General features: G+C 50.2%; 1 protein-coding gene across 1 annotated transcript; it reads left to right on the top strand.

Annotated features, from left to right (window-relative positions):
• Window positions 1-2,281: 2,281 nt before the first annotated feature.
• On the top strand, window positions 2,282-5,938 carry LOC102503915 (cytochrome P450 26A1). Its single transcript, XM_006183661.2, has 7 exons — window positions 2,282-2,556; window positions 2,741-2,965; window positions 3,218-3,508; window positions 3,588-3,746; window positions 4,229-4,363; window positions 4,939-5,091; window positions 5,409-5,938. Exons 1-7 carry the CDS (start codon window positions 2,368-2,370, stop codon window positions 5,748-5,750), a joined length of 1,494 nt encoding a protein of 497 aa, XP_006183723.2. The 5' UTR covers window positions 2,282-2,367; the 3' UTR covers window positions 5,751-5,938.
• The last annotated feature ends 7,435 nt before the right edge of the window (window positions 5,939-13,373 follow it).

Raw genomic sequence — 13,373 nt, 5'->3', positions numbered from 1 at the left:
GAAACATTTTGTTTTCCAGTGAACCAACCCCTCTCCCCACCCACCGCCACCCAAGAAAACTTGGCAAAGTTTCTAGATCAAAGTTCTTATTGGGCTCGTAATTGATTGACCCCTGCTACCCTGCTTCAAGATATTCTTTAATGATCTTCGCTATCCTATTTAATCCTTTCCTGCCGGATGCCCCCGCGAGTCCCAATGGGCAGAGAGATTAAAACATACCCCCCCACCCCCATCCCCCGTGGCAATTTCCAGCATGCAGGCTCCGCTCATCTTGTGACCCGGCGCGGGCTGAACTTGGCGAGATGGCCCTGCAGAGTTCACTCGGATGTCACGGTCCGGCCTGCAGGGGTCACAGGCGGGTCAGGCCCGAGGATTGGGACCGGGCCCCAGGTCACGCCCCCGCTCGCCAGCTTTGCTCACCGGCCAGAGGCAGTGTCTAGAAAGGGGCGGGACCGGGATTTCTGAGAATTATCTCTCTCGCGCCTTGCCCTCGTTCCTGCCGCTGCCCCGAAGACGTCTGTCACAGTTTACAGACATCAATTCATTAGGAAAAAAATGACAGTAGGAGAGTCCCTTCCCTAGAGTCTCTGAAACGCCAAGTAGGATTGAGGCGAATAGTCAACTCTCCGAAACACGCGCTGGGGCGACCCGGGCTTGGAGCGTTGCGGGAACTGTGCAGTCCCTGCCACTCTGCAGACACTTTCTGAACCGCCAGGTTTGGGGACCACCAAGGGAGCTCTCAGGATCAAAGCGTCTTGCATCTACCAGAGACGCTTTCCAAGGCGTGCGGCGTGCTCCTGTGAGAGCTGGTCTTCCGTTTTAAACAAACGTACATCATTGTTTCGTTTTCCGCGCCGCGAGTGCGTTCAGCGCTCAAACCAAGGGAGTGTGAGGCCCTGGACTGGTCCGAGGCGGCTCGGACCCACTCCCACTGGCTCCGCCAGGTGGGAAGCAGGGAGAGCACGTGTGCTTCCTACAGCTTCTGAGCTTCAGGCATTGGCTGCGGGAGCAGCCGATTGTATATAGTTGGACAAAGGCCAGAAGACCCACTTCCCGGTACAGATTCCCTCAACTCCCCCATTAGTGGCCAGCAGAGGCCTGTGTTCAGGACCTAGCATCTCTCTCACCTGGGTAGCTTTCTGCCGGGTGGGAGTGGGAGAGCGGAGGGTGGTTCCAGTGCCGGGAGTCCAAGTCACCCTGGTAACGCAGCCTAGCGTGCCGGGAGCTGGGAAGAGTATTTTCAATGAGAAGCCTCTTTTGGAAACTCACAACTACCCTGAGGTGCAGAGAGATCAAGAATGATCATCTTCATATTAAAGAGGAAACAGGCGCAGAGATGTGCGGCGGCTTGCCCAAGGTCATTCTAGTAGAGAAGTGGGACTCAGAGCTCAGATTCCCGGATTCCCGGGCTTTGCTTCCTGTGTCTCGGACTCCTTACCCTGTCAGGGCTAAGTACCCTCTTCCCCTCTGCGTATCTGGGGCTGCCAGTCCCAGGGTCCTTGGAATCCGGCCGACTGTGGCTGGATCACTGAGGGCTGGTTGCCTCCAAGCCGCAGACGAATGGACCCTGAGGTCCCCCGCTGGGGCGTCAGAGTTGGGGTTTAGACTTGCACGGGGTTGCACCTGGAGTCCTGAGGATCTGGAGGCTCTCTTGTACCCTTAAGTGGGACCTTCCAAGACTTCATGAGTGCGGGCCTCCTTGAGGGTACTGGGGAACTGGGAATCTATAGTCAGCCGGTCTTGACTCCTCCCTCCCCCGACTCTCGCTTGGGTCCTGGTCCAGGGCTCTTCTGTGGGATCTTTGGAAGTTTGGCCCTGCGTTCTGGACCCTTAGTTTCCCCATCTATGGGACTAGGCAGCTTGGTGATCCCTGAACGCACTTCCCCTTACTTCCCCAGCAGGTGGAAGGGCGCCCACCCGGCGCCTGCAAATGGAAAGCCAGTTCAGGCAGCTCTGGGCTGGGACTGCCCGTCGGACCTGGAGGGAGGGTTTCCAAAAAGACCGCCAGGAAGCCCAGGGCTTGGAGTTCCCGCCCCTCGAAGCCCGGGTTGGACTCTGCCGCCGTCCCCGCACACTTTGTATGGGGGAAGCAAGCTGCTTCTAGCCCCGCACCCCAGGAGGCGCGCTTGGAGGGAAGCCGCCACCGCGCCGCCTCTGCCTCGGCGCGGAACAAACGGTTAAAGATTTTGGGCAGCGCCGCGCGGGGGGAGGAGCCAGGGGCCCAATCCGCAATTAAAGATGAACTTTGGGTGAACTAATTGTCTAAGGTAACGTGGGCAGCAACCTGGGCCGCCTATAAAGCGGTTGCGCGGCGGGGCTCGGAGCGCTGGCGGCGGCGGCAGGTGGCGCGGGAGGTCGCGACGCGCCATGGGTCTTCCGGCACTGCTGGCCAGTGCGCTCTGCACATTCGTGCTACCGCTGCTGCTCTTCCTGGCCGCGATCAAGCTCTGGGACCTGTACTGCGTGAGCAGCCGGGACCGCAGCTGCACCCTCCCTTTGCCCCCTGGAACTATGGGCTTCCCCTTTTTTGGGGAAACACTGCAGATGGTGCTACAGGTAAGGGAGTTTGGGATGGGACAGGACGATTCTCCGGAGCCCAGTAGGGCTCCGGGCTTCCACTGAAGCCGGGGTGGGCGCCCCTGGGAGGGAGGTAACAGCGTCTAGGATCGGGCTAGCCAGAGGCGCGGCGCTCCCCGGCGCCCCCTCACGCCCGCCTCTCTCCTCCGCTTTCTTCTCGCAGCGAAGGAAGTTCCTGCAGATGAAGCGCAGGAAATACGGATTCATCTACAAGACGCATCTGTTCGGGCGGCCCACTGTGCGAGTGATGGGTGCCGATAACGTGCGGCGCATCTTGCTTGGGGAGCACAGGCTGGTGTCCGTCCATTGGCCCGCGTCGGTGCGCACCATCCTGGGCTCCGGCTGCCTCTCCAACCTGCACGACTCCTCGCACAAGCAGCGCAAGAAGGTGAGGGCGGGGTGGCGGCGCCTGGACAGGAAGGAAGGGGGACCTCATTCGCGGGAGGATTTTAGGCAGATAGGTGCTGGGGGAGCGCCAGCTGCATAAGGCGGCGGCTGGGACCCTTTTAAATTCAGTGTAGCTTTCCCAGCTGGGAAATGCCTTGGGTCTGGCGGGGTTGGGGATGTCTGGAAGGGGCCCCGGAAGGCGACAGAGGCGGATGGAGCCCGATTTTAACGCTCTCCCCTCCTCGGAGTTCAGGTGATTATGCGGGCCTTCAGCCGCGAGGCGCTCCAGTGCTATGTGCCGGTGATCACCGAGGAAGTGAGCAATTGCTTGGAGCAGTGGCTGAGCTGCGGCGAGCGCGGCCTCCTAGTTTACCCCCAAGTGAAGCGCCTCATGTTCCGCATCGCCATGCGCATCCTGCTGGGCTGCGAGCCTCGGCTGGCGAGCGGCGGGGAAGCCGAGCAGCAGTTGGTGGAGGCCTTCGAGGAAATGACCCGCAATCTCTTCTCGTTGCCCATCGACGTGCCCTTCAGCGGGTTGTACCGGGTAAGAGCGGCACGTAGGGTGCGGAGCCAGGGGAGTGGGGTCCGTGCTTCTGCTCACAATCTTGCGCCTCTGGGCTCAGGGCCTGAAGGCGCGGAACCTCATCCATGCGCGCATCGAGGAGAATATTCGCGCCAAGATCTGCGGGCTGCGGGCGGCCGAGGCAGGCGGGGGCTGCAAGGATGCGCTGCAGCTGTTGATTGAGCACTCGTGGGAGAGGGGAGAGAGCCTGGACATGCAGGTGAGTGGCAGCTTCAGGAGAGGCACTGGGGAGTTTGATCCCCTGGCTTTCCAAGAGCAGTTTCTGTGATCCCCAAAGTGCCCCCCTGGGGCCCAGCTTCCCAGTCTGGGAAGCCCGCCCAGACCCCAGGGATGGGACGCAGAGGTTGAGACATCGGGTCGGCAGAGCTGTGGAAGAGGCTGCGTCCCCTAACCCTTCCAGGTTTTAAAGGGAAGGTTGGAATTTGCAAAATGTAAATAATGTTGGGTGGTTTTTAATATAACCAAGGCTTTAATTCGAGAGTTCCTGGGAGAGTGGGATCTTACTGTCCTTCCTGCTCTAGTTGAACTAAAGGGTCTTAGCATTCTGTTTAAATAGGTTTTCTGTCAGCTAACTTTTAATCCTTCCCGTCTTCCCTCCAGAACCCTCAGTTCTATTCTGAGTAATTGCTCTGTAAAGTTGCATGCAGACTTGTCAAAATGTTCGTCTTAATTCACTCTTAGGCACTAAAGCAATCTTCAACGGAGCTCCTCTTTGGAGGACACGAAACCACGGCCAGTGCGGCCACATCTCTGATCACTTACCTGGGGCTCTACCCACATGTCCTCCAGAAAGTGCGGGAGGAGCTGAAGAGTAAGGTAGGGGACTGTGGGTGGGGTGGGGAGAGGGGCTCTCTTAGCTTAAACTTAGCTGCTCTCTAGCCAATTTCTCAATAAGTAAGTGTGCTGCCTTCCTTGAGTATATGGGAAATGCTAGGCCAAGAGGTGGGTAAAGAGAATTAGCTTTGTGAATAAAAAGGAATCTTGATCTGTGAGCCCACTCAGGCAGGGTTCAACCTGGTATTTCTGCCTCCACTTTTGGCAGAACCTTGGAGACTTTCAGATAGCTTCCACCTTCTTGGATTTGTGTGTCCAAGGGCATGAATGGGGAACTCCTGGGTGGCTGCGGTGGCAGCAAGGATGGTGGTGATTGAGGGAGGGGGATAAACTTGGTGGTTTTAACTGGTGAGCAGCATTCTCTGGGAATTGTAAATAGTGGATTTGGGCCCAGGGGTGGAGGCAAATGGTCACTAGCTGCTCACTGTTTCCCCCTCACACTCTCCCATCATGGGGCCCTCTGGGTCTAGCCGCCACTTAAGCCCTGTTTACATCTGCCGGGCTGATTTTATTGGAGCACAAAGTAACCGTTCACCTCTGTATGACTGTTTTGATAGGGTTTACTTTGCAAGGGCAATCAAGACAACAAGTTGGACATGGAAATTTTGGAACAGCTTAAATACATTGGGTGTGTTATTAAAGAGACACTTCGACTGAATCCCCCAGTTCCAGGAGGGTTTCGGGTTGCCCTTAAGACTTTTGAATTAAATGTAAGTGAAAAGTGCTCTTCCTAACCGCACCTCCACCCCCCGCCATGTTGTGTGTTGTGGTTTTAAATCTCCCTTTGCTTCCCTGTGCTTTGACTTAAATTTCTTAGGCTTTTGATGACATTGTCTTGCCTCATGTGAACACATGTTTCAGCGTCCTGAATGTCTGTCTGTCTGTCTCTGTCTCACACCTCCAGTCTCCACCCCCAGTCTCACTTTCTTTCAACTCATAACTCCTCCAAGGATATCAGTGAGAGAGTTTTCTTGTTGAAAGTTGAGTTCCAGTTTGTCAGCCCTTGGGACCTCCTCATTTTTTGCAGGGATACCAGATTCCCAAGGGCTGGAATGTTATCTACAGTATCTGCGATACTCACGATGTTGCGGATATCTTCACCAACAAGGAGGAATTTAATCCTGACCGCTTTCTGCTGCCTCACCCAGAAGATGCGTCCAGGTTTAGCTTCATTCCATTTGGAGGCGGCCTCAGGAGCTGTGTAGGGAAAGAGTTTGCAAAAATTCTTCTCAAAATATTTACAGTGGAGCTGGCCAGGCATTGTGACTGGCGGCTTCTAAATGGACCTCCTACAATGAAAACGAGTCCCACCGTGTACCCTGTGGATGATCTCCCAGCAAGGTTCACCCATTTCCAGGGGGAAATCTGATGGCGAGTGCGCCCAGACCTCGGACTTATTTGAAGTGTACATGAGTTTTTACATAGTGTTGTGTTGATTTTATTATATTTAATTTCTAAATGTATATTATAATATTTATGTGTCTCTTCTACAGTACCACAGTCTTTAAATATTAAAATAATCTGGATAGTTTCCAAATAAAGTAAAATCTGAAGGTGCTTGTCTTGCATTTAATATTCCTGTGGGGGAAACTCACTGGTTTTATTTTTGTATATTTAACTAGATTTCTAAACGTCTACGTGTATGGCTTCATTTGTCATCTGTGCATATCTATTTTCTGTGGGGAGAAACTTTAGCTGTTTTTTTCTCTTAACAGTTGTTAGAAACTGTGTGTGTGTGTGTGTGTGTGTGTGTGTGAGAGTTAGTCCAAAGGTAATTTTGTAAATTTTTCTATGGTAATTTAGATTCTCTATTTAGAAAATGGATCAAAGTTAATTAAAAAATGTAGGGTAGGGGTTTGCTTTACTTTAGGGAAAGATGTATTTGAAAAGATAACACCTTGAGTGGGGGAAGGTATAGCTCTGTGGTAGAGTGCATGCCTAGCATGCACAAAGTCCTGGGTTCAATCCCCAGTACCTCCATTAAAAATAAACAAACAAACAAACCTAATTAACTCCTCCCCCATTTAAAAAAACATTTAAAAAACCAATTTTTTAAAAAGATAATACTTTGAGAATATCAGCGTCTAATATAACACCTTCAGCCATAAACTTAGTATGTTTAATAAACATAATAAATCCAGGTTGTCACATGGTGCCGGAACTGTTTTCTGAAGTTAAAGTTTTAAATAAGACAAAGCCAGTCCCTCAGCTCATGGACAGTTATTGACTAAAAGGGGACCCCAAGTCACTGATGTGTTTCCTTTACTCTGAAGTTGCATATAAAAACAGTATTGGAAAAGGCCAATCTCTGGTTGAGATAAGCGAATCCAGATATTCTTTATTGAAAATAAGGCAGGAGGAGTAGATTTAGCAAACTGACAGATAAAGTTTTTATCTATGCCAGGCAATAGGGTGTGAGCCTGACATGACTGATAAAATGGCCCAGTCATGACCCTGTGAACCTTGGCTAACCTCCGCGAAAGTGCGGTTTTGTCACATTTCTGACCCTGGCATAGCCGTGTTCTGAACTGAAGGCCAGGCGCTCCATCCAGAAAGGTTAGCCTGGTGACTTGCTTATGCAAGCACATTTTCAGTTTTGAAATGGCCCGATCTGCTTACTGAACCTCTGATGGCTGGTAGGTCTTGGACTTTAAAATTTTCATTACAATTTTAGAATTTGGCAAGGGAATACTGCAGAAAAACCGGGTGGTCTCAACAGGTGTTTGAAAAGGCTTCTGACTACAATGAGAGCTACGTATTCTACCTGACTTTAGTCTTCCAGGTAGAACTTGGATTGTAACTTATGGTTGGAATCCTCTGATTTTTTAAAGGGGTGTTTACATAATAATTTATAATACCTTATAATAACCTTATGATACCTTTTTTTTTTTTAAATGAGAAATTACAGGCTTATTTTTTTTCAGCCAAAGCTTTAGTGTGCTGTGGATTGCAAAGCCGACCCCTCCCCCAACATTCGCCACGGATGGTTCCAGCCAGAAGCACACAAGCCGGAGGACATTATTTCAGATCATTTATACAAGGTCAGTTTTTAAGGGTTTCAATACTTTGCATTTTGCCAGAGAACAGTCAGCGTTTCAAAACACCATCTTCCGTGACTTGGTGACCATTTGTCTTTATGAACATAGTGCAGGATGAAATTTGAGCCATTTTAGCAGATAATTCAATTTTTTAAATCCATCTTTATTTTTTATCTGAAGAGCTTTGAGGAAAGTGCCTCTGGCTTGCACTTCCCAGGGCTACATTTAGCCCATTTAGACTCATCGATTACAGAGGAGTGCAGAATTTATCTCAAAAATACGTTAAAAACGCAGTCTTCGATAATGTGCTTAGTGCTGAGTGAAGGCAGTTTAGATGTGTGTGCGCGTGAGGCAGAATTGACGTTTGTGGGCTGCCGTGTGGACTGAAATGGGCCTGGGTCACATCCATCGGGGGCATGGATGCTTTACAGCACAGGCACCGCTGGGTCAGTGTCCATGCCTCACCCAGTGGAGAGGTGTTTCTAGATTTAGACTTGGCCAGAATTGTGGAAGGAGGGGAGATCACTGTGAGAAATGACTCTTTGGGGCTCCCAGGGGCTTGGCATGGTGATGGGAGGGTGCTGTGCTTGCCAAGGCCCTGGGCTGGTCTCCTTGCCAAGCTGGTCAAGTTGGTGCCCTCTGCCTCCCCATCCCTGCCTGCCTGCTGTCCCCTCTCCAGTTGGGGGGGGGTGTGGTACCACCAAGGGCAGACCTTGTCAGGACTGGCATGTGAAGGCCTCCAGCTGGGTCTGTAAAGTACCAGCATTCAGAGGAATTGTAGCCTTCACCCAGCTCCGCCCCAGGAGGCCCAGAGAACACTGTGATTTGCCTGGGGCCACTCAGAGAGTGGCAGAACCAGGAAAGGCCCCCTGCTATCTTTTTTCCCTTTCATTTCCTTTCCTTTTTTTTTTTTTTTTTTTTTTAAAAAACAGCTAATAACACCTGCCTGATTTCTCTCCAACTTTCTGTTGCCAAGCAGCAAGGTCCAGGAGTCTCCACCTCCTAACTTCCCTTCATGCCTCCTGCCACCACTCCCCTGCCCAGTGACAGTCCAGATCAACTCTCTTGCAGACAACTGGGGAAACAGGGAGCAGTGACAGGAAGTGGCTGCTCCCCCTGAACCCTCATCTGCAAGGTTTCAGGGTGCTTTTCCAACCTTGCCACCCCCCAGAGGTCCACAAGGGGGCGGACTTCTCCCTTCTATGCCAAGCTCAGCACCCAGTGGTTTTCCCCACCAGTGTCCATGAAATCCAGTGTCCATGAAATCCTGTGTCCATGGCCTCTGGCCTAGGGCCTGCTTTTACCCCAGACAGTGAGACACTGCAGTCACCCAGGGCTCGGCAAGGACTCAACCTCAGGCCTGGTCATGTCTGCCTGGCCCCTCTGGAAGGGTCACCCTTGGCTGGGTTGATCTGGACCATCTTTGAGTTTCTGAAGTAGCCACCACCCGCTGCATCTCTGAGGTTGGCTGGCTCCAGTTTCCAGCGCTGCCCACGTACTGCCCATGTTGCTCTTACTATCCCTGGAAAATGGCCCACAGTTTTCGGAGAGTGGGGAGCACGATTTTCGAAGGACATGGGCATACTAATTGGTGTTCAGATGACCTTCACCAGATCTGGAATCCACCCCACAAAAGCACTGTACGAGGAACTAAGAACGTCTAGGGAGGTGGTGGTGGCCCCACCTTCAAATAGTTAAAGGGCTGCTGTAGTAAATACAGGTTCAGACCTGTTCTGAAGGACAGAGCATGCACTTAGGAGGGCGAGCTAGACAGAAGGAAATAGTGCCATATAAGAAAAACATTTTGAGACAACTAGAGCCCTTTGGTGACAACACAGGCCGCCTTGTGAGACAGCAAGCTCCCTGTCAACGGAGGCGTCCAAACTCAAGCTGGACCACCAAGCTGCCATAAGGGTTCTGACATGGAGGGAGAGCTTGGGTTTAACGACTCCCAGGTTCCCTTCCAAAATTCAAGACCTGTGATTTGGTGTTAATTCCATTGCTCAGATACCTACTTTACTTTGAAATGCAGATTAACTCCGATCTAGGAAGATAGGACATCCCAACACCCTCCTCCAGGGCATTCAGCAGTCTTTGGTGATCATTCTATCAAAGCTCCAAGCCAGATGTGGAGATGGGACCCAGGGGCCTGACACGTGTCCTCACAGTGACACTGAACCCCTGTATTGATTGCTGGGAATTTCTGTCCTGCTCTGTGACCTGGTGCTTCCAGCTCCCTGTCCGGCGCCTGCTCCCACATCCTCTAGGCCTCTCTCAGCTGTGCTGAGCTGACCATGCACTTGACCTGGCTTCTGGGGTAATACTCTGAGACTTTCCCCAGTGCTCCCTGGCCTCCACGACGCCCCATGCTGACACTGGACTCTGCCCCGTTGTCCTTTCTCTCCGCCTCCTCAAAAGTTACTCAAAGGCAGGGGCTGTCTCATCTTTGGAATCTTGTAAATTCAGCCCATTCTCTTGTACCTCCCCAGCCTCGCCCAGAACACATTCACACGAGAGGTGTTCCTTGGGAGGGAAAATTTCTTGGGGCCAATCGACACCATTCACCTTATGTCTCTCCAGCTTCGTGGTGCCATGTTTTTCTTTGAAAAGTGAAACTTTCATCCTTGGAAAATCTCAGTGGCCGCAAGCTTACACGGCTGTGGTTTAACAGCATGTCACATTCCTGAAACCAATGCTCCACGGGTATTTGGCCAAACAAGCTTTCCTTCTTTTGAAGTAGAGTCAACTCAAGTTAGAACCCTGAGACAGGGTGGAAACTTAGCCCTGGATTACGTGGTGGGTTTTCTGGGTGAAAGTTATCATGTTGCAATATTCATAACCATGCATCACCACACAGAAGTTGACCCACACCATCCAATTTCTCACCACTGCCAAACCCCTCCCTGGTCCATCAAGGGGTCAGAAATCTACTCACTCATTTCTGACCATAGATGTTTCAAGAATTTTATCTGAAGTCACTAACAGGTTCATTTAATTCAAATGCTTTGTGAGATGACAGAAGTACTTTGCTTACAATAGATATTTGACAAAACACATTGATTTATTAAGTACAGCTGTACCATCCAACATAACAGTGCTTTACTGAATAAGAGAGGAGAGGATTTGGTATTTTGAAATGAGAACTTTATTTAATATCAATCAGTCACAGATTTTCGAGCTGGAACGAAGATTATGGATGGATCATCCAACCCCCTCAGTTTACAGCCGAGGTTGTTAAAAAAATTTAAAGTCTCAACTGAGAATCAGGACTGGCAGTCCAGTGTCCATACTGGAGGATCAGTCCTCACTGAAAAAAAACTATATTGTTTATTTATATACATGTCATGAATAAAGGGCAGGTGAGCAGATTATTTGAGACCAAATTGCTTACAGGTTCTTGCCCTCACTGTGCCGTGGGGACCTGGAGTTGTGTGGCCACCAAGGATTTGACACGAAGCCCGGCAGGAGGTGTAGACTGCTGGCATTTCTGGTGGGGCTGGGGGCTGGGTCTGCATGTTGGTAGAGCTGGACCCTCAGACATTTTGAGTTTCTTCCACTGAACAGCAGAAAATCATTTCTGTTATAGGTTAAATTTATCCTCTTCCCTGAAAAAAAAGGGTTGAAGTTCTAACCTTCAATACATCAGAATGTGACTGTATTAGGCAGTGGGGTCCTTACAGAGGTAATCAAGTTAAGGTGAGTGGGCCCTCATCCAATATGACTGCAGTCCTTATGAAAAGGGGAAATTTGGACCCAGGGATAGATGCACACAGAGGGAAGATGCTGTGGGGATAAGCATAGAGAACACCATATGAAGATGGAGGACCAAAGCCATATATCTACAATCTAAGGGATGCCTGAGATTCCTGACAAATCTCCAGAAGCCAGGAAGAGTCAAAGAGAGATTCCCCTACAGCTTTCAAAGGGAGCCCACACCATGACTTCAGACTTCTTGGTAAGAACTGTGAGACTTCATTTCCAGCTTCGAGATCAGCCTGCCTCCAGAATCGAGACAGTCCATTTTGGTTGCTCTGAATTGCCCAGGTTGTGGTACTCTTTTCAATGGCAGCCCTCGGAAACTAATGCCATTTCCAAAGGCAAGAAGCCTTTTTCGTGAGAAACAGCAGTTCTCGATGTTAGCGTGCTTCAGAAACCCCCAGAGGGCTTGCTGAAATATAGATTACTGGGCTTCACCCCAGAGTTTCTGGATTGATCCAAGAATTTGCATTTCTAGCTAGTTTTCAGGAGATGTTGATACTGCTGATCCCAGGACCACACTTTGAGAACCACTGACAAAAAGTTTCTGATCTCCAAGTCGATGATCACAGAGGGGCCAGCAGGTAATTTAACAAGTGGGGTAGCCAGGGAGAGAGACAGCTGGAGGTGGTGGGTGGTGGATGTGCCCTAGAGGGGCTGGTGCTGCTCAGCCTGGTTTATTTTTGACCCATAGGAATGAAAGACCTTCTAATTTTGGGGGAAGTGCTGGAAATCCAGATTTGCATAGGGCTGTCCTGATATTTAGATGTTGGTCACTAATTCATATTAAAAAAAATTGTGCAGGCAAAATAAAATTTGCTTGTGGCCCCGATGGCTGCCAATTTGCAACATCTTGGGTCTTTGATCCTTGAGAAGTTTTCAGAGTACTTGCTTGAGAATGGCTCAGCTGTGTGGTCTGTCTCAGAGTCTCTCAGAAAGTTGCAGTTAAGGTGTTGGCTGGGGCTGCACCACCTGAAGGCTTGGCTGAAGCTGGAAAAGCCCCTTCCAAGTTGGCTCCCTTACATGGCTGCTGGCAAGAGGTCTCCGTAGCTTGTCATGCAAATCTCTCCATAGGACGGCTTGGGTACCCTCACAGCATGGCCGCTGGCTTCACCCGTGGGCAGGTAATCTAAAACAGCAGCAAGACAGAAGCTTTAGTATTTTTCATGACCTGGCTTTGGGAGTCACACTCCACTTCCACAATATCCTACTGTTACACAGTTTAGCCCTATCCAGGGTGGAGAGAGCCATGAAGATGTGAAGACAAGGAGGTGAGAGGTATTGGGGGCCATCTTAGAGGCTGGCTAACATATTCAGATTTTGAGTGGGTGGGGAGACTCTTTTCCTGCCCTCCTTAGTGGCATTTTCATCTTTCTGGGCAGTCCTTAATTTCCAGTATTTTCATTGTGACCCATCCCCTATGGGAACTTAACAGCTGTCATCAGAAAAAAAATCTGTTATAGGATTTCTTGGCTGGGTGGAGTCTGAGGGGTCATCTGTGCCAAGGTTGTAAGTTGGAGGCTCTTGGGTAGAGCCTATGAGTGGGCGTTTAAGCGTTTCTGTTTGCCAAAATCTCCAACCAGCTCACTTTGTTCATTTATATTACTTCTGAGTTATCTGGCCCTGCTCTAATCCAACTGTCCTGTTTCTTGTTACTCAGGACTTTCAGTGCAAAAACTGAGACAGTCCTGGGGAAAGTCAGATGGCTGGTCACCCTAATCAACCACATTACTTGAAAAATGAAGAAAATTCAGTTCAGACAGCAGATGTGAATTGATTAGGCCCTTACAATTCAAAGTATGGCCCACGGAGCAGCGGCATCTGTATCACCTGGTTGCTGATTATAGAGCAGCAATGTATCAGGCCCCACCCCGGACTTGCTGAGTCAATCCGCAGTTTAACAGAGTCCCGGGTCAGTCTTGGGCACAGTGTGGTCTAGGACTCTGAACAGGAGAACAACCTGAACTTGGGCCCTCTGAGGATTCGGCTTTGCCATCCACGTGGGTAGAATAGACCTAACAATGACCCACCTGTGCTGTGGTAATCCGACCTTGACATGCGCATCTTTTTTTTGTTCCTGCCTCCCCGATTCCCCAAAATGAAAGTCGTCTAAAATTTCATTGTTGGAAGGAAACTAAAGTTCCCAATTCTCACCTGGGTTTGAGTAGTGGTTTTCATAAATCACTTTTCACAGCTGA

Source organism: Camelus ferus, chromosome 11, assembly GCF_009834535.1.
Source record: "Camelus ferus isolate YT-003-E chromosome 11, BCGSAC_Cfer_1.0, whole genome shotgun sequence".
Classification (NCBI taxonomy): domain Eukaryota; kingdom Metazoa; phylum Chordata; class Mammalia; order Artiodactyla; family Camelidae; genus Camelus; species Camelus ferus.
This window is presented reverse-complemented; position numbering and strand designations above follow the sequence as displayed.